The sequence below is a fragment of the Saccostrea cucullata genome, unplaced genomic scaffold (assembly GCF_032062105.1).
Source record: "Saccostrea cucullata isolate Sc308-1 unplaced genomic scaffold, CSIRO_AGI_Scuc_v1 ctg460, whole genome shotgun sequence".
Taxonomy (NCBI): Eukaryota; Metazoa; Mollusca; class Bivalvia; order Ostreida; family Ostreidae; genus Saccostrea; species Saccostrea cuccullata.
In genome coordinates this window covers 357,686-379,239 of record NW_026931468.1, presented here as the reverse complement: position 1 = coordinate 379,239, position 21,554 = coordinate 357,686, and the positions used below count along the sequence as shown (strand labels likewise).

Below are 21,554 nucleotides of genomic sequence, written 5' to 3'. Positions count from 1 at the left end.
CATTCCCTTATTGCTGGATACTATTATAATGCTTAAAACAGGGATGTGTCAAAATACATGATAAAATAAGGAAACAATAAAAACTATCTGAACTGGATAAAATGACATTTGTCATGGCCTCTAAGTATCCGTTTTTCTTTTTAACGCAACTTGTGATGATAAACAATGGTGTCTTTGCAGTAATTTGTGACAAGTAAGATTTGCTTTTGTTTTTCTTTCAGTTGTCTATTGTCAGTTGAACGAATTAAAAAAAAAACAGGGACTTTGATTTTAAAATGACGGTCCTTAAAATATCTACCTTCATACTATTGTAGTTGAAAACACTGTTAATTCGATTGTCAAAAACATTTCTCATTGCACACTTCCCTAACAAAAAATACTATAGTAAACTATAGTTAACTATAGTTTACTATAGTACCAAAGTTATAACTCTAGAACTTTGATTTACTATGGTGAAAACCTTGGAACTTTGATTTACTATGATGATAACTTTGAAACTTTGATTTACTATAGTAAAAACTTTGGAACTTTGATTTACTATGGTGAAAACTTTGGAACTTTGATTTACTATTGTGAAAACATTGGAACTTTGATTTACTTTAAAGAAAACTTTGGAACTTTGATTTACTATAGTAAAAACTTTGGAACTTTTATTTACTATGGTGAAAACTTTGTAACTTTGATTTACTCTGATGAAAACTTTGGAACTTTGATTTACTATAGTAAACTGTAGTTAACTATAGTTTACTGTGGTATTTTTTTGTTAGGGTTACTTCAGAATTTACCGTGATACACTGTATCAGTGCCTTGTATATACTCTTTTGTAGAAAGGGGTGGTTTATTTTAAACCAAGTGTAAATTTTATTTCGTATAATCTATATTTCGCCTTTTTTTGTTTTTGTAAAAATAACTAAGTTGAAAATCATCAGAATTTGTCAGGGCTAATTTTTGTTCCTGAATTTTTAAGATATACCCTAATAATTCTAATTTTCTTTTCTCAGAAGAAACGGTTGCTGTTCAGGATATAAATGGGATTTGATCCAAAGAAAATGCATAAGTTTGTGAACTGATAATTATTTTTATACCTATACAGACGTAAGATTAAGATTCTTGAATGTTTTCAAAATTTGATATCCTTATTATTTTTTTTTCCAAAGTATATAATTTTATACTTCAGAATGTCCAAATGGTTATTTTGGATTCAGTTGCGAAAAAGCATGCCCTTACCCATACTATGGAGAAAAATGTCTACACACGTGCCAGTGCAGTAGGTTAGCGTGTAATATTTCCTATGGGTGTACCAGATTTACAGGTATTTGAAACACGTTTTTTTTTAATAAATCACCATCCACAAAAAATCGATAATTGTCCATAAAACGATTGTATTACACACTACATTTATTTCTACATTTGTCTATATTTATAAAATATATCTCAAAGAAATGGGAATTTCAAAAATTGAGTTTGTTTTTATTCTCTTACGCATTTTTTTTCTAGGGTATACAGGAAGTCAGAATTTGTTCTCAACACTAGTCAATGATGGAAAGCATGATCCATATATAGGATTTCTTTCCTACCATATAACTAATATCACAGTGTTACCCTTGTCAAACATATCAGTAACAGTAACCTCTAAACCAAGATCCTTAGACAATCTTCTGCTCACAGCAATTTTGTTTGCAGCAGCGTCCGTAATGTTGGTGGTTGCACTACCACTAATTCTTTATTGTGTTCTAAATAAGAAGACGACACTATTTAAGAAGAATGATTACGTTTCTCCTGCTATTATAGCTCATGCCAGAAATGATGCACAACAAAATACCAATGAGTACGAAACTCTTGGGTATCAAATGCTATTTCAGGGCGTTGGTAATCTTTCAATTTGGTACGATCGTAGAAAAGAATCATACTCTATAAATGTTCTATCATCAAGGGACATTTGTGACAAAGAAGAAAAACCACAAAGGATGGCATCAAATCAAACAATTGAAATAAATCCCCTGATTGCAGGTGATCAAGATAACGCCTATGTGCTGCCAAATAATATAGATACAGCATCATCATCAGATGTACATACGTTTAATGATGAATTTCACGCAACACCAGAATCTGACAGTAAAAGCACCAATGTGTACGTGACGGTTATACCCTCAGATTAATGACACACGACCTTATTAATTCTCAACAATCTAATGAAGGAAAAATGATACATGAATATCTTACATGTATCTTAAGTCATCCACGACTGCCATACAAACTCAGAAGAAAACTAACAAAATTTAACACTTTATGCAAGGCAACTCTTGAATTTTTTTTTAGCTATTGCAGATGAATTAAAAACGATGTTTAACACATATTGAAGAAATGCTGGACTTCTAAAAGGTTGAAAAAAAAGGAAAAAAGTATATTAAACTTTTCTTATTTTATTCATACAAATTCTGATTCGTAATTAGAAAAGAGGAATAAATTGCAGCAATATCAGTAAAAATCTACTGAAGCAGGCTGGAGACCTGAAATAAAAGAAATATTCAAATCACTGAATTTTGCAAATGTATATATTATGTTACCCAAACGAAGTTGGGGAACATATTGTTTTTACTCTGTTTTTTATTATTAAGGTCTTCCGACTTCCTTCGGAAGACCTTATTGTTTTCCTTCTGTTTTTTATTATTATCATTATTATTCTATTTTCATAGTACAGCCGATATCTCAGCTATGAGTGGACAAATTTCAACGATTTTCTCAGGGAAGATGCATCATGAGAATATCTCCAGACGTGTTTTTCTTTTTTTCAAAATTTACTTCCGTTCGCGATTTTTGGGGATTTTCGTTTTTTTTAAAAGGCATTTTGTCCAGCAGTTTTCTCGAGAACGGCTAAGGATATGAAAGTGAAACTCACTGAGGTGATAGAACATCAAACTCCATTATGGGCAACGACCTTTATTTTTCGTCGTCGGCACTTCCGGTCGCAAACGGAAGTGAATTCAAAAAGTCCCATTTATCAACTTTTTTTGTTTTTCAATATTTTTCTTTAGGATTTACAGGGTTTATAGTGTGTCTTATGAGAATTCTAGATATGTGTTCAGTATCTTGATGCGTGCATATATTGAAAAGTTATGACCGAACCAAACTTTGTCCTACTGTCGGGGGTTCGAATCCCGCTAGGGCCGTTTCAAAATTTTTTTCTTTGTTTATGTCTTTTTCTGTCTCAAATGACTTTAATCTCTTTTATAACACGTATGGAAGATTTTGCCGATTTTTAAAAGCTATTTTTGAGATATTTTGAGTAATACTTGTAATAATCATGAGGTATGTTGAAAGGCTGCTGTATATGAACGTAAACGAAAAAAAAAAACATTCTGAAATCTATTTCGTGGGATGACGCAGTATAGAATTGTAACAAAAATCGGTCGGAAGACCTGCTTGTTGCACCAGCAACAAGAACGCATCTAGTTAAGGTCTTCCGTCTTCACGGAAGACCTTTTAGTGATTGTATTGTTTGTTATTATTATTCTTTTTTTGACAAAAATTTTGTGCACGCGATTTCTCGAAAACTATTCAGTGGTTTCTCATGAAACTTTCACAAAATATGTGTCATTATATGAAGTTGTTACATCCGAAGAAAAATTTGGAAAATTCGCATCTGGTGCCAAGTTATGGACAATTTCCTGATTTTAAAATGCGATTTTGTCGCGCACTTTTATCGAAAATGGCAGAGTATATGATATGGAGACTTATTGGAGATGATAGATCATGACTTTCTGGTTTGCAGAATCACCTTTTCGTGCGTCGTCAGTACTTCCGGTCGTTCCGAGATGCAAATTTAAAAAAAATCGTATTTTCTAACTTTTTTGTTTTTCAGTATTTTTCATTTATTTTTGGTATCTCAATCGAAATCCTCCTTATAATGCTTACTATTTAATTTGTTTGAATGTTGATAAATCTAAACTCTAGATATTAGCATTCAAAAATCTGAAGCGGGTCCAAAATGGCGGCTGTCTCAGTCAACGCCGACATTTCGCAATAGTCGTTTATGGAGTCAGCCGAGCGTTTGCTTGAACAAAAGTAACATAAGTGTTAATGGAATGTAAAGGAATACTTGGATTGTCACGTCGTAGTTACGTTGCAGTTCTGTGTCAAACTAACGTCTTCTATAATTGGTTTTCAAAGTAGAGAAAGAAAAGACTAAATGTGCAAATGAAATTCGATACCTAATATCTTTTGTGCATTACGGAAAAACAGATCTTAAATCACACTTAAAAGTAATACTTTCTCAAAAAAGAATATAAATTAGTATTGTCAGTATGTATCTTAACCACTCGGTTTTTCCTTTGCACACTTGTGTCATATTAAACTAATAAATAATACAAAAATAAGAAAACGATTTTTTAAAATATCGCTTCATGGAGTTTATTTGAGCATTCTTTTAAAGACTGATTCAAGTTATTAAGCATAAATGATATCTGATCCTTGACCTTCGTAGGGCGAGCCATTTTTTTCGGCGAAACGTTTCAACCTTTTTCGATTATCTAATCGGGATACTTCACTTTGGGGAGAAACAGGAAATTGAAAAAAAATTCATAACCGTCTCACAGCTTTAGTGTTACATGCATATATACAATTGGAATTTGTAAAATGTGTTAAATATACTTTCTAAACCTCGAATCTAAGGCTATAAGAACGTTGTTTTCTTAATTTCATTGAAGCTATCACACCTATTTAATAGAACATTCCAAAGAAAAGGGGCGACGATTAACTCGTGGCGTTTAGCGCTAAATTTTGAATAGTGACCCGTCTTTCATAATTTTAAGAGAAAAGCACTGTTTCGTTAATATTTACAAGTAGATTTAGAGTAGAGGTCCCGATAGCGTTATATTTAGTGCGTTGGAATTTCATGATGGCGACTTGGGTTCAACCCCCCTTGTGTGCAATTTTTTTTTTTACTTTTTCAGCTCGATTTTACTTTTTCTTTCCGGAATTGGACGGAAGACCTCTCGTTGCTCGCAACGAGTTTCTCATCTAGTTATTAAGGTCTTCCGACTTCCTTCGGAAGACCTTATTTTTCCTATTATTATTATTTTTCCCTTTTCATAGTACACGTGATTTCTCCGAAACTACTGAACCGATTTCAAAGATTTTTTCAGGAATGATGCATTGTTGTAATATCTCCAGACCTTTTTTTCATTTTTTTGAAAATCACTTCCGGTCGCATTTTTTGTCCGATTTTCTTTTTTTAAGTTGTCATTTTGTCCAAGCATCTTCTTGTAAACCACTCAAGATTGAATCATGATATTTTCAGGGATTATAAAACATCTTATTGAGTTATGCATGACGTCTTTTAATTTCGCATCCGTCACTTCCGGTCGACACAGGAAGGGATGTTTAATTTTAAGATTTTTTGAAAAATTTAACGGGATTGATTAAAGGCAAATAGAACATATATTTTTATTCACAATCCTCAACAAAAAGCATCCATCAGAAGTACTTCCGGTAAAAACCGGAAGTAGTCGAAAATTCAAAGTTTTTCCTTTGAATCAAAATAAATCAAATAAAGCGACTGAATTTGAGTTTTTCAATTTTTTTCTGACTTGCTGACTGTGATGTCAGCCGGAAATAATGCCGGAATTGTCAAAAGTCGTCAAATGATGTCACTTCCGGTCAAAACGCGTAATTACTTTTGCACCTAGAATAGTTTGGCAAGAAATATACAACAAAAGTTGTGCGTAATTATGAGAGCATTCATATAAGATTAAGGAAAAGGGGCTGGCCCCTATAATTAGGCCAGGGGTAAATAGATCATAAACGTTTTTTTTTTCTGAGAGCTAAAAATATTAATTTTTTAATGGTAACAGCTAGTTATACTATGAAAAATTTTATCTGAAATCATTTCGAGTTGATGAAAAACCCTGCCATTTGGTATAAAGATAAACAAACTCCAAACTAAATTTGTTTTTTATAAAACAAATATGTGGGAAACCTTACATGCATGGACAAGTTGTCTAGCTACTGTAGCCAGCCAAGCCTTTACTGTGCCACTAACGCACAGTTTTAGCAGGGACCTATGAAATACTAACATAGGTCCATGGTTTTAGTTGATTCATCAGTAAGATATAGTAATGATTCGGTGTTTCTCTGTTTTCTTTTTGTGCAAGTAATTTAAAATGTGATGTATGTACACAACAAAAGATGAAATCAAAATGGGTTTTTTCTGCATTTGTATAGGTGTAAACAACGCGCGGCATTGTGGGAAACGGGAAGGTACTAAAGACTTGATATGCTAAATTCCTGATTTGACCTGATTAAAAATTGTCAGTAATATTCCAAACAAATGAATTCTTGTATAACATAATGCATCATAGTCAAAGGTCTTTAAAATAAGACATTTTAAGTACTCAATATTATCATTTAATTTAAAATAAAAACATCGGGTAATTTCAGGTCTTTAGTACATCCGGGTTTCAGTGTGTCCCATCGAAATCGACAAATCGGACACATGTTGATCATGTTTACAAAGTGAAGTTGAGGATTTTCTCACCATACAAGCCGTATGTAAACATGCACGGACATTTTATCTGCAGCTCAAAGTACTTTATCAATCCTCTGGAGCATTATTCTAAGCAAAATTATCCGATTTATATATTCTTGTGTGAATTGTTTACGAGGAAATTCCGACTGTCACAGTAATAAACAAGGATGAGCACTCTTGACTCTGTTTCGGATTCCCCAGTGATAATTGTATCGAATGATTAAAGAGCTGACGGTTACATTTTAATTTATGATTGGCGTGGACCATGGGAATGAATTCGAAGGTAAGATTTTTGTTTACCTAAAATTTACATTATATTACTATGGCAGCTTAGAGCATTTATCAGCTGTCGATATTTTTAGAAATACACAGACACAGCGATATATTAACTGTTTTACAGTTCAGACGCTCTCAGTTAGCCTTTTAAAATCCCCACAGCTTTAAATTTTATTTAAATATGTGTGAGCATGTAATTTCAACAAGACTTGCTTTCAATCAAAACAAAATGTTTTTCAACTAATAATATGTTGACGGGTGTGATGTTAGGGTACGATAAGCATGGTAAGGGCAGATACTTATTCACTTTTAATTTAGATCAGGCTTGTCAAACCGCACTAGACATTTGGTGCATCGATGCATGTTCACATGGACTGAGTTCAATTCAAATTATTTTAATTCGAATTAATTTACTGCGCATTAAATTACTTTGCATTAGCTCCTTGTGAACACTAACATGACTAAGGTAAGCTAATTCCAATTAAATTTTGAGGCATGTGAAATGGCAAAATTAAGTCAAATGCTACATGTTGGTGGTCAGCTTTAAGTACTTGTGCTATTTTTTAGTGAAAAACTAAGGAAAATATAGTGTTAATCACTAAAATGTGAAAACAGACACTGTGACATTATGTCAAATACATCTATTTATGCCTAAGGTGACATGATTATACCCCCCGCTTGAAAAGCGGGAGGGTATATAGTAATCGTTAATTCCGTCCATCTGTACGTCTGTCCGTCCTTCCGTCTGTCCGTCCGTCCGTCTGTTACGCTTTGGGGTACCCATCTCTTATCCACAACTCCTCTCATACCACTGAATGAAATTTGATGAAACTTTCACAGAATCTTTATTACATATTGCCATTGTGCACCTCCTATTTTACTTTTTGATCCGACACATATTTTGGGTTTCCCAGCCACAGGAAAACATAGACTTGTTCACCAGTTATAACCATATGGGAGGCGGGGGGTATCATTTAGTGAGCTCATCGCTCACAGTACCTCTAGTTTGTAAATGATGTCATAAAAGCCTAACTGAAGCCTGCATGACTGTCAAAGTAAAATTTTTATTCGATTTGGTTACTTTGCATTATAATTAGCTGTCATTTGAACACAGTTTGATTCGCATTAGTTTGATTTGCATTTAATTTAGTTTACTTCGCAATAATTTACTGCGAATTAAACTATCCGTCTGAACAGGGCACTAGACTCTAAAGTCACATGACGTCGTAGTGTAAGTTTGTCCTACAATACCACTTTAAAGCTTGAATGTAGCTCAAAGAAGCAAAGCACTGTGGTTCCAAAGTTACTGCAGAAAAAAAATTAGTATAATTTGACAAAAAAATTGCACACAATATAATATTGCTCAGTTAATTAAATCAATATTTTATTATGTCATATGTATGTTTCTTAGTTAAATTGCAAAAGAAATTTGTAAAAAAAAAATGTAATAGTAGAGTTTGCTTTTTTTTGTGATAAGGCTGCAGAAATGGTTTGTTTGTTAATTAGTCTATTGAAAATTTTTCAGTCATTTTATGATGCCACCACTTGGGATAGTAAGCTGCAAATTAGACTTGTACTCAGCACTTATTGCCTTTGAGAAGTAAGGGATCCTTTTCGTGCCAACACCCACACCTACTGTGACAAAGAATCTCGGTTTATACAGTCTCTTTGGAGTAACCTGTCTCTAGCATTTAGCAGTAAGTATCAGCTTCTTATTGATACTTTGATTGATAATGTTATCATGAGAATCTCACTCATTCACTCATTTAATTTATACTGGTGAATAGCTTCAATACATGCAATATGGACCTTTACTTGGAACTAAGGGTCATTATCCTAACATCTACTGTAAGGTTTTTAGGGTCTAATTCACTACAAATGTTGGGTGCATGGTTAGGAAACATAACTGCGTACATGTTTTTGTCTTAGGTTTGATGCAGTGAATTAAAATCAAGCCCAGCTTCATGATTATACATAGCGATTGCCCTACCACTAGGCTACCATAACAGACAATGATGTATTTGGGTTATATAGAAAAAAAAAAAAACGCTTAGGCAAACACCTATAATGAAAAGAAGCTTATCGAAAATTGAATTTTATTCCCAGTCTTTTTAAAATATATATGGAAAACTAAATGGTGTCCTGATAAGGCAATTTGTTAAAGTGTGTGTTAGGAACAATGTGCTAACACAGTGTTCTCAACACTGTTAGGCTAAGGCAACTTAGAACAACATGCAGTTGTGCTGATGCTCAACATGCTGCCATGCTAAGGCCATTCCAAGTTTTTTCTATGTTTAGCGTCCGTGTGCACCTTGGTTTTTGACACCCCATGTTAGAAAAAACACACAACATCAGGAGTCCTGAAATTGATTAATTTAGGCAAAATTGTTGAATTTGTCAATTTCTCCAAATAATTCTGTACAGTAAGTTATATTTGGTGTATTGTAAACATTTATTCCCTTGTTTTTGCTTAAGAATAGACATTTCTTCTATTAAAGTAGTTTAGTTAGATCAAATCATTGAAAATCATTTTAATCCTGTGTTTTATGTTTTGGCTTCTGTGTTGTTGTTTTTTTTGCGAAAAGATTGGTAGGTTTTTGAAAGATGGGTGGACGCTAAACAGAGAAAAAACTTGGAATGGCCTAATACAACTTTACACAATCTATTTAATATGTGTAAGCTTGAGGGCGTAGTGTAAACAGCCTGCTGAAACTTAGTTACAAACGCACTAAGTACATTGTCACCGTGTTGTCATAAGCACACTAGCCCATTCTCATAAGCGTGATAGCACATTTTTACTTCACGCTAGCATGTAAGTGTCTTAAACAATTAGCATGCTGTCATAAACTTAGTAGCATGGTGTTTTAAATGAGCTAGAGCAGCATTGTTACTTTGCGCTAGCTCATTGTTTCTTATGCCATGCTGTTTTGTCACTTCATAAGTGCATTGTTCCTAATGTGCTGTAACACCTTTATGAATGGCCTTATCCTGACACATAAAAAATCATAACCAGATACCATCTTTCTGACTGATTAGTCGGTTAACAACTGTTAACCATCACCATTCCTAATAAATTTTGACATGAACAAGTTATGTAACATACCCTTTATTTGAAATCATGAAAAACTAATATGTTATTTATTACATCCTCAAATGACTGCCTGTAAACATAAATTTATAAATGATTATAGAGTAGTTTTACAAATAATACACATGCAGAAACGTGACAGTATACATTTATTGACTGAGTTCGTGGGCAACATGCGTTTTGTCGGACCAAAGAACCAAACTGTCTGCCCGAGGCCGTTAGGCTGAAGGCAGACAGTTTGGTTCGAGGGTCCGACAAAACACATTTTGCCCGAGAACTCTGTCAATAAATGTTTTGTTATACCTTTCATTTTATTATATATTTTTTGACATACATGTATTTTGTACTATATTCCGTAATGTAACATTAGATCTGTCATTGTTTAAAACCAAAGAATGAAAATGAGATTAAGCTCCGCCCATTCTGTGACGTAAGCAGTCCAACATCTCTCCGAGTGGTCCAACATCGATTTTTTTATGCCCGCTCAGCAAAACATTAAAAATGTTAGACTTTTTTCTGTATAGATTTGTATAGGAACAATTTTTTAAAGGTATAACAATATCTTATAACTAAGTTTGATGGTTTATCTTATCTGATAAGTTGTACTTTAAAAAAAATCAATTTCTTTTGATAGGTGTGACTGTCATCTGAGTACTGAAATTTGATGCCAAGCATGATCATGATTTGCCAGAAGAGCCTCTTTTGGGAGATGACAAAGAATAAACAGCAGAATGAAATTGAAACAATCAACTGAATCAAGTCTCAGTTTAAGAAGATGATTTTAAATATATCATATTTAAATTTTGATTTGAGAAACAGACATAAATCCAAAAATATGATTATATCAATTGCTTTCAGTTTTTCAAGATAAATAGATTTTGTTGCAAAATCTAATATGTTTAATTTGGAATAAATGTTCTTTTAAATATTTGTCAGATCTTGCATGTTTACATCTGTATTGAGGTCTTCCGCTTCCAAGGGAAGACATACCAATTCTAATGGTAAAGATGATAGAGGTCTGTCTTCAGTGGCAATATATAAGATCTAATATGTGTATTTTTACAGTATAATTGAAGGAACATTGCTATCTTGGCATAAACAACTAAAGCATTAACAAATGTGCATGATTCAGAACAAAGGACATGTTATTTCAAACACAAGATCAAAGAGATGTCCAGTCACATTTCAAAGTCAACAAAGCACAAAAGCTGTTTACAGTTCAGCTCATATGAGCTTAAGCTGTAGTAAAATTTTGAAAATTCACCCATTATCATCTTTATCTTAAATTCTTCAGAATTTCATTTCCTTCTCAGAACAACTGGACAAAGTTAAGTTAAACTAAGCACAGAGCATTCTTTAGTGTAGATTTCTGTGATTTAGTGATTTTCATAGGGTCACATTGATCAGCATTTTTCTCAAAATTACTTGTAGACAGAAACATAATATTTTCAGTGATGATAGAGCTACATGTGCTGATGTGACACATACCTCTCTCTTTCTCCGGAAGTGCAGCACGTCGGCGCTCGCTATGGCTTGTAAAAAATTGCATCGGGATTTAGAAAATGTTCACACCTTTTCTGCAATATCTTTTTACATGTTAATATTTTGTAAAGACATTAAGAACAAAAGTCGTGAAGAATATCACGATCTTTCAAAGGATATCAACTATAAAGGGCTTGCCCCTATAATTAAGGACTTAGAGGGACCAAAATTTTTTCCTTAATATCTGAAAAAAAATTTGAATTTGTAATACGTCAAAGAAGCAAAGTTGTTCAAAATGTCAAGCTTAATCTATTGAATTCGTCAAAATGCGTCTGGGGACGTTGCTTCCGGTCAAACCGAAAGTCATCAGAAAGTGCATATTTTTGTCATTCTTGACAAGGTTTTGGGTAACATATATCACTGAAGGCATTAAACTTAATTTTTTGTCAATTCACATCACTTTTGGTCAAACCAGAAGTAGCCAAAAAGCTTATTTTGAAGGTTTTGACTCAAAATTGAAATTATAAAGTCACTGGAGACAACTTAGCTTATTGCTTTCTTTTTGTTGACGTCACTTCCGGTCAAAACAGGACGGAAGACCTACTCGTTGCTTTGCAACGAGCTTTGCTCTAGTTATTATTATTCTTCCTGGGAAAATTTTGTCCACGAGTGATCTTGTAAACTACACATCCGACTAAGGTAAAATGTTTTTAGGGTCAGTAGACATGTTATGTAGATTTGCCGAACGAAGGTCATTTTGCGCGCACGTGCTTGGAAGAGCGCGCACGTGCAACACGTGAAATGACCAATATAATGGATATTGCTGTAACTTTTCTTTGTTTTGATGAATTCTTTTTAAACTCATAATGTAAGGATACATTCGTAGTATAGACAAGATGGCATGGTCAAAATAGCAAGATCTCACGCGCATGCACGTGCGCTTCGCTCTGATTGGCTGAAACTAAAGTCTCAATATCTTTCTTGTTTCTAGTCATAATCTTTTGAAATTTTGAACATAGTTCTACATTATGAAGATCTACAGCATGATATAAAAAAAAATTCATAAAAGCATGCGCATGCTCGCGTGCTGCAATCTGATTGGCTGAAACTTTAAATTGCTATATCTCCTTTGTTCTTTGACGAAATGCTTTGAAATTTAAAACATAGTCATGCATTAGGATATCCTAAAATATGATGTAGAAAAAAATTCATGAAATCACGGGCATGCACGTGTGCTGCAATCTGATTGGATGAAACTTTATATGGCTATATCTCCTTTGTTTTTTGATGAAATGTTTGGAATTTTAAAATATAGTCATTCATTTAGATATCCTTCAATACGATAAAGATAAAAATTTATGAAATCACGCGCATGCATGTGTGCCGCAATCTGATTGGCTGAAACTTCAAATGGCTATAACTCCCTTGTTTTTCAACCAAACAGGATGGCATTTAGAACATAAATAAATATAAGGGACTCCTACAAGAAGGTGTAGTCATAATGCAAGTGCTTGCACGTGCATGCACGTAAAATGAGTAAAATTAAAAAAAAAAAAAAACACTTGAATGAGTGTATTTTTTAATACTTTTGGATTAAATGTTTTGATATTAAGTATATTAAAATTTTAGCTAGTGTAGACAAGATAATATGGTCGTTACGCACATGAACACGCGTGCAATGCCTATTTTAAAATATATTTTGTTTTTTTCTGGGAAGACCTTGATTAAGTCTTAATTCCATAAAGTATTACTTATTTAATAGAGATTACAGGGAATATGGCACCAAAAGGGAGTTGGGGAGCGTTTGGGGAACATCTGTAACGGTCCCCGTTACAATTAGCACTAGTTTATTTTGTTTTTAAAAAACAATTGAATTACCCAGTACTGCAGGTAGATTAAACTAAAAAGATTCGATAAATTACGATAATTATTCTTCTTTGATCACATTTAGCAAACGTTTATATATATAAACCACTTAAATATGTCATATAAGTTTTTCAATAAGAATAACAGAAATTTTTATTTAAGGTTATGTTTCAAAGAATCTCAAATTATTTTTTTTACAAAGAATAAAACTTACATTTCCCCGTTGCTTTTGCTGATTATGCCACTGGTTGTTTTTCTGAATATTGTTTGTCTTCCCCCAATTGGCTTCGGAACCAATGCATAGCATTCCTGTACTATGTAAAAACGAAAGAAGAACACACATCTTTGGTGTTATACATGTAGGAGTAATATTTAATGTTTTATAGAGAGATTCAGTAAAAGACAGTAGCAGCAAATTTTGTATTTTACCGTTTTTTTTCCCATGAATTGGCGTGTAAAATCAGGATTGAATTTGAACTGATGCATATCTGGTATAAGTGGTATTCGGTATCCCAACATTACGATGTTGAATTATACGTTTTGTTTTTTTTCTTGTGGATGGTGGGCAAAGAGGATAAAAAAATTAATACATGTATTTACTTTTTTGTTGCATGATTTTATAGAATTTTATAAAATCATGAGGCTAATATCAGGAAAATATAAGTTAAAATTGACTCCATATTGTAACCATATATTTGCTATTTAAAAAGTCTTAATAGAATGTAGAATGCATTGAACTACCAGATAATTTTATAAAAATGTATTAAGTTGAAGAAAATAAACATTATGATGCAACGTTGAGTCTAGGAATATCTTATGTATTTTGCACACCCAGCCATGCAGACGAGGACAAAAATGATACCTCAGAGCCAATCTTACCAACATTCTACGTAACTATTTATTACGAAAGGACTATTTTAAATTATATATATCCATACTTTTCAATATATTTTGATTTCGAAGAAAGTTTGACATAATCGTATTTTGGTCGTGGAGAATCACATACTTCGAAAGAGACCATATAAACCGAGGTCCAATGTCGCAGTAGGCGCTGATACGAAAGAAAGATCTGTCACTGCTTAATGGCCCTGAGTGCTAAGCATAGGTAAAAATTTGCAGCTTTCCACTCATGTGACGGCGTCCTCATATGAGGGATAAATTCACGAGAGGGACATTAAGAAACTATCAATGAATTCATCTTTCATTATTTTTACCAACACGATACTTTCAACCGCTCGGCAATCAATTTATATTTAAAAAAACGATATAAGAAAATATTTTATTGCTTATTAAGTTTTTCTTATACCTATATACAGTGCATGATGCTGTCTTGGTGCGGACAGGTCATACAATAATGTCTCATACAAGAAATCATATATGTTAATATTATAAATGTTGTCTAGTAATGAAATAGGATAAAATTTCAAGTGATAATCCAAAGAATTACAGTTTAAGTGCAAAAATGTCAGATTAATCACATTGCAGCTTAATAATATAAGATGTACAATGTTCCCCTATTTTTCTTACCCGTGTTGAGCCATTATTTGTAAGTACTAGTCTTAGATATACTCCTTCAAAATTCTTGATATAACTGATTTCACGACTGATATATCTGAATATCTAAGAACAGTAACAATAAACTGTTTTCTGCTGTAATTCCAATAACTACAGTGTAAAATAATAATAACGCAGCACTGTTAAGGCCTACTATGAGAAATCAACGGAAAATAGACCTGCAGAAAATGGAGACCTTTTTAAAACTGAATTTATTTTAATAAAGCTGTCTTATAATACTTATGGAAATAGCATAGTATAACCCAGTCTGAAATTGTATAAAGTTTGGTCCCATCGATGGACAGTCACCTGATGAATGCATAGTACGTGTAATGAATCTAGGTCATAAACAAATTTCAATATCGCAAGGACATACCCTGGCTGAAATTAAAAATTCAAGTTAATATTTGTTTCTGCATACTTTGTAGTTTCTGAAAAGAACTGCAGCTTTGAATAAAATTCGCGTTTTAAACGATAAAATTTCGGTTAAATAATCCAATGTCGAAATATGTTTGACTTTTACCAAATATTTTGTGTACTTATAAAATCACGGCCTCGATTTAAATAAATCAGCAGCACTTTTCAAGGTAAGAAAAATATCCATTATCAATAATCAAAAAATGGTTAAGATCTATAAAGCGTATGCCCTTGCGAGAGTGCGATTTTATGAGGCATATCCATGTAAAATAGACGTGACCTGTACTTAAAAACACGACATAATAAATAAAATACATTCTCTTGATAGTTAATTAATAATTGCACTAAACGAAGGATATGCATTGGTATTTATTGACTATTCAAAACCTGTCAATAATATTCCGTTTAATAGTAAAACATATCTTTCATTGTTGAAAAATTGCTCAATCTAGATCTGCTTCTCAAGCAAATGAAATACGTCATTTTTACTAAAATGACGTCGTGTTTACGAGTTAATCGCGATCAATGCTCTGTCTATAACCAACTACATAGTATTTAACTAGTAGGTTTTTTTAAATGCATTGATAAGTTTTATTGTTGTTTATTATGCAAATACAGTTAAAATTTGCAAACTATTTCATTTTCAGGTATAATGCGAAATACAGTCAAACTTGTCTTTGCACGGCCACCCGAAATCAACAGCCACTCGCGATCAGCGGCCACTTTCAGTATATAGTAAAAAAACCGACGGTTTTTACTATATATTTTAACTATAATAAACGGCCACCTGTGTAATGCGGCCAGCGGCCTTTCAAATTCCCAACCCAAAGCCCTATTGACACTGTAATAGGCGCCCATTTCGATTCTTCACTTGCTGTGATTCTATTGTGTCTTTTAAACTCAATCGCTTGGGTAATTATATCCCGATAGCCAATTTAAACTAGCTATTAATGCAATTAAACACATTTCTATTGGATACACTGAACTCTGTTTGCATTTATGAAAAAAAATATGTTAGATCAATTTGTAATTATTTTTCAAGATCACCGATTGCAAAATAAAAATAATTTAAATACAATTGATGCTTTCCTCTATCTAAAGAAATCCACACCTTTTGAATTTTGATTCCATGTAGAAGCGCTAATTGCTACTCTTGTGAAAACAAAGTGCTTCATGTGGCATGAGTATCTCATGAATTTCACTATCAACAGACGATCGATAGGGATTAGTCACGCTCTACTGCATTTGACACCTGTGGTATAGAATGATTTTCAACTGCGTCAATACACCTCTCTGGTCAACAGGTTAATTTTATTTCTGTGTCTTTTGTTACATAGAAATTCTGATAGCTTTATAAACAATAAAATTTACCAAACTTTAAAAACTTCCGCAAGTAAGTTAATTGCCGATGAATGAATAGGGAGGGGGTACACTGCTGACCATTTTTGAACATATGCAAGTGAAATTTTTATTGACATATTCTCACCCATACTTAAATTTCTATTCTTTATTTTATTTACCATTAAACTGTATTTTTGTGTTTTTCCTTTATAAAAAAGGATAATAGATAGGCACTGTATGTATTTCTTGTTTAACTACACGCTGTAGTATGTAGGAACGGAAACATGCACAAAACCTTAAAAACTTCTAATTCTTTAAAAGTTTTATGAATGAGCTTGAATTATTATATATACACATAAAGAGCCTTTGTTAAATTGACCTGTTTTATCATTTTATTAATTGAACTGTAGGGATTAAATGCTTTTTATTCATTGCCCGAATGTCTTTTCCGAGGGCAAACTGGAATAAGAGGCCACCTGTCTTAAGTGGCCAGTTTCTAGACATCCCAAAGGTGGCCTCTTAAAACAAGTTTGACTGTACATAAAAGTAATATTTTTGTGTGACATCTCAGTAAACTTTTCCCGTATAAATAAGGCCCCGCCCCCTTATTCAAGCCTTAACAATGCTGCGAATAATAATAATAATAATAATGATAATAATAATAATAATAAGGGTCACATTATACTTTGGAAAAATATCCATTCATTCCTCTAAGCTAAAACTCACAATTGTATGCTTTCGTGGATTCATATCTAAATTGGCAAGACGTAGAGAAGTTTCGACAAGATGTAAAAAGGTTTGGTTCAATCCTACATCCCCCCCATGTTGAACTCTGGACAGTGATAACCTGTAATTATAATGAACAATGTTAAATAATTGACAGGTTACTTCAACATATCTCTCTTTTTCTTACTTGCTTAGCGTCATATTAATAATCATAAATTGCTTGAATTAAAGTATATTCATACCGTTACTTTTAAAAATCAAATTGTTCGGATTAAGTTTGAATTCCTGTTTGCTATTTTTTTGGTTTGTTTTTGTAGAACATCTGCCTTTTTTATTTTTTAGTTGCAATTAGAATCTCTTTACTTGTAATTTATTAAATATTTACCAATAATTCTTTTGGGCTTTGCACAAACAGACAAAGTCATATTCATCCAGGTATTGATGAGACAGTGGTACACCAGGCTGGGTCTCAATGTTCCACTAGAACAGTTCTTTATAAGGGCCTCTGATTTCCATTCATATTTTGTGCGAGGACATCTACTGACCTGTTTCACTTTACTTGCAACACACATTTCCTCTCCATATATCTGCATGTAAAACATGTAATTGCAAATATGCAAATACATATTACTACATGTTATGGATGAAATGATACATATGCATTCACTATTTTATGTTTCTCTGTTTTATTTGTTTAGTAAGTATAAACTTTGTCATTCAAGACGCAATGATTTGATTAGCGTCGCAATAGAGTAGGTATTATGATAGATAGACATAGAATCTATACAAAAAAGTTACCTGTACAATTACATTCACTACAAATAGACAAAGATGAAAAAGGCTCCACGAAGTTTCCATATAAAAACAATCTTTTTCTACAATGTTAAGATATCATTGGAGAATACTTTTAAAACAACTATGAGCAAATTTATATTTAAACTTAAAAAAAAAGAATATGTTGCTTTTAAATTTGATCGATCAAGAGAAAAAATGACACAATTTAAGACATTGTATTACATATCCTTATATCTAATTTTGTAAATCATATATTATTGAATGGGCAATTAATAAATCTTTAAGAGCTTTCTTTTACACCGATACATTTACTTTTTTTTTCTTTAGAAATGATTAAAATATATTTTAAAATCTAGAAGTATTAATAATTGTTTTCAAAAGCATAGCAATGATAATATCTTACCGAACGAATACACTTTTACTTCTCGACAGTCCAGAACCGCGCGGAAGCAGAGAATCCAAACATTACATAGAGGTTATAAAAAGACATTATTATTGAAATTTGTTCAGGTATTTTTAGTACATGCAGGTGTTTCCATTGTTTGTAAAATTTAGATATTCACAAGTATCATATATTTCCTTGTTTTGGATACTCCTGATTTATATTATTAAACGCTGTGATAGAAAATGCACATTCCTTTCCTTTGACGCTTCGTTATTATTATGCTATTTAAAACGAATCAGTTGATAATAAACAACAGAAAATTGGGCAGAGAAGAGATTGTGCTTTTATGACAATGGCTAGGTTATGCTGATGTTCAAGGGTATAAATACCCAAATCACTGAGTGTAGTAAAAAAAGTTAAGAAATAAAGAAGTAAAAAATAAAACTAGAGCGAGTGACAGAAATAAAAAGAGAGAGGCGTGGGGTACCGGTTAATTTTAATTTATGTAAAATAAATTGTGGTACATATGTAACACCACTGCTTACCTTTGCTTCAAGATTTATATCGATGACATTTTTGATTTGTGAAAATTCCTGTCATTCAAAATGAATAATAAAAAGTCAGAATTTTCATAAAAGCAATAAGGATTCGTATACCTCAATGAAATGTCAAATGCTATCAAATTATCTCGTCTCTAAGGACTACAATAAAAAACAGACGTTTGACCCTTTCAAAAGGTTTTCAACAGAAGCGTGTGGCTTAATGCAAGATTGTAGGATTCATCTGGCACAAATAAAGCTTTCTTTTATTATGCTATTTAAGTTTCATAGCAATTTGTTGGACTGGATTTACAAGACTAGCACCTTGAGCACCTCCACAGTACAAACAATGATCCCCCAATCTATACAACTTTCATTTAGACGTCCTTTAAAACTTTCAGCCAGAAGGTTGTTTGAAATGAGAAAAAAAAAACAGACTATCACTTTTTAAGACAAAGAAAAGAAAAATATATATTTTGTACGCGGTCTACTTTGTTTCCGACGTGTCAACATCAACAGTGCGACGTCATAAATATTTATGCGTTTTCAGTTTGGATAGAAATCATTCATACATTTTTTTTACAGGGGCTATTTCAAAGTTTTCTGAAAAAAGAAAATCGTATTATAGAACATCTAAAATTGAGCAATTCGATATTTGGATCATACAACCCGTTGACATAGTGTATATTCGCTCAGGAGTCCTGCAAAAGCTTCTTTTTTACATTTATATTGCACACCCGAATATGTCTACATGGTGAATACTATGCTTGATTACAATTTTTGAACTTCATGGAACATGACAGACCAATACTTGCAGTTTTCATTTTTATAAAAAGAGTGCCATGAAATGAATGACCATTCTCAAATAAATACTCACTGAATAAGAAACTTTTTATGTCTGGATAAAAAAACCTCATTGAAATGCATCGGATAAGATTTTATCATACAATATTTGTTTGGATTTCAAGTCCGAATTTTGGTCATGCAATAAATATAGAAATGTGCTGCTCCGTTTTATTCGAGTCATAATTGAAAAAAAAACATTGTCTTAAAATCATAAGATATAGGCTCTAAATATAAAAAAAAAAATATCTTGTTTTTTTTCAATGCATATTTTTTTTCTTTTTAGAAATTATGTTATTTTTTCTAAAATAATAGAAAATATCAATTGCATGTAATGCTGCATGAATAAAATTAAAGTGAAGCCACTTCAAAACAATTATTGGAGTACATGTATATGAAATGGCGATGAAGAGCATATGCAGTTTTACATTTTGCTACATAAAAAAATACCAAAAAATGCTACATGTTTAGAATTCACATTTTTCTGACGTTATTTGATTATGACGATAAGAAGTGCACATCACATATGCCTTCACAATTTCAAGATAACCTACAACTAGTATAAACGATTAAATCATGCTCCCTTAAAAAAATTAAAACTTAATAATTGTTGTAGTTGTGAAACAAAAAGTATTGTAGAGGTCCGTAAGCAGAAAACGAGAGAGAGAGAGAGAGAGAGAGAGAGAGAGAGAGAGAGATGTTTTATCAACATAAAGAGGAGGCAGCCGGACATATTTTTTTTTTATATTGCTTGATTGCTTAATTCAAATATGTTTGCATGAGATACATGTAACACTGCACCTTTCTCCTGATTCTTATCCATATGTCACTGAATACCCCTGTGTTATTTTACATTTCGCATTTTAATAAATATCTGATTTGTCTTGTAAGATAAATACTGTAATATGAAACAGTATAGCTTCTAGCATTATTTGATAGTCATTGAAAGATTCAAATTAAAATGAGATAATTAAAAGGAGAAGATAATATATTTTCTTGGGTTAGATATTGTAAAAAAATTGAGACTTATCCATTATGATAAGTACACATTCTAAAATGTATTTATCAATCATAATTTTATGTCAAGTGCTCGTTAATTTACCTGACTTCTAAAAAGAGCTTTTTGAAAAAAAAATAATCTGAAGTTAGTGCTTTGGAAATAAATATTGTAGAGTTACTTGCATTCAGTATCCACGGATAAAACAGGGATTTTAGTAAACTGTACTACCAGGCCAGGATAAATTCGCTTTGTGTTGTAACAGTCTATTCAACGGGTCGTTATGGAATAGAGATCGTAAAAACCAAATTAACACGAAACATAACGAATTGAGCTCTTCGTTTGGGGGACTACCCCTTTAATTTAGAGCATATGATCCGTCTGCACACTTTAAGTCTGTCATTAAATATGAAGTGCCTGTAGGATTCCTCGTACTTTCTTTATGAGCAAACTTTGTAGATGTGTTTTGGAGGGAAACAAAGTTTTAAAAGAATAATCAATTATAAATTTGATTATCAGATCATAAATCAATTCTAATAATAATTATTTTTGCTATTATCGGAATATTTAAATTTAGCGGTTATCAATTTACATTTAATTTTGAATAGACATTAGAGGAGAGATTCAATATTGTTAATGAATGTTCATCTTCCTGTATCTGCTAATTACACAGTTTCAGAGGGCAATTTAAATAGAATTTGATAATAAATGAGTTTTCA

The 21,554-nt window shown here is 32.3% G+C and overlaps 1 protein-coding gene and 2 long non-coding RNA genes across 3 annotated transcripts; 2 read left to right on the top strand and 1 right to left on the bottom strand.

Annotated features, from left to right (window-relative positions):
- Positions 1-86: 86 nt before the first annotated feature.
- Positions 87-2,468, top strand: LOC134232693 (uncharacterized). The gene is made up of 4 exons (XM_062714679.1): positions 87-193; positions 1,002-1,057; positions 1,178-1,312; positions 1,498-2,468. Exons 1-4 carry the CDS (start codon positions 102-104, stop codon positions 2,157-2,159), a joined length of 945 nt encoding a protein of 314 aa, XP_062570663.1. The 5' UTR covers positions 87-101; the 3' UTR covers positions 2,160-2,468.
- On the bottom strand, positions 2,469-18,592 carry LOC134232694 (uncharacterized). The gene is made up of 6 exons (XR_009984829.1): positions 18,475-18,592; positions 18,075-18,151; positions 17,662-17,863; positions 17,277-17,397; positions 13,453-13,552; positions 2,469-2,510 (listed from the first exon to the last, which is right to left on the bottom strand). It is a non-coding gene; the product is annotated as an uncharacterized LOC134232694 (long non-coding RNA).
- On the top strand, positions 6,486-10,820 carry LOC134232692 (uncharacterized). The gene is made up of 3 exons (XR_009984828.1): positions 6,486-6,809; positions 8,328-8,499; positions 10,525-10,820. It is a non-coding gene; the product is annotated as an uncharacterized LOC134232692 (long non-coding RNA).
- Positions 18,593-21,554: the final 2,962 nt, after the last annotated feature.

Coding starts and splice junctions, on each gene's coding strand:
- LOC134232693 (XM_062714679.1), top strand. CDS start 102: ATGACATTTGTCATGGCCTCTAAGTATCCGTTTTTCTTTTTAACGCAA. Junction 194..1,001: donor TTTGCAGTAATTTGTGACAA/GTAAGATTTGCT, acceptor TTCTTTTCTCAG/AAGAAACGGTTGCTGTTCAG. Junction 1,313..1,497: donor TGGGTGTACCAGATTTACAG/GTATTTGAAACA, acceptor TTTTTTTTCTAG/GGTATACAGGAAGTCAGAAT.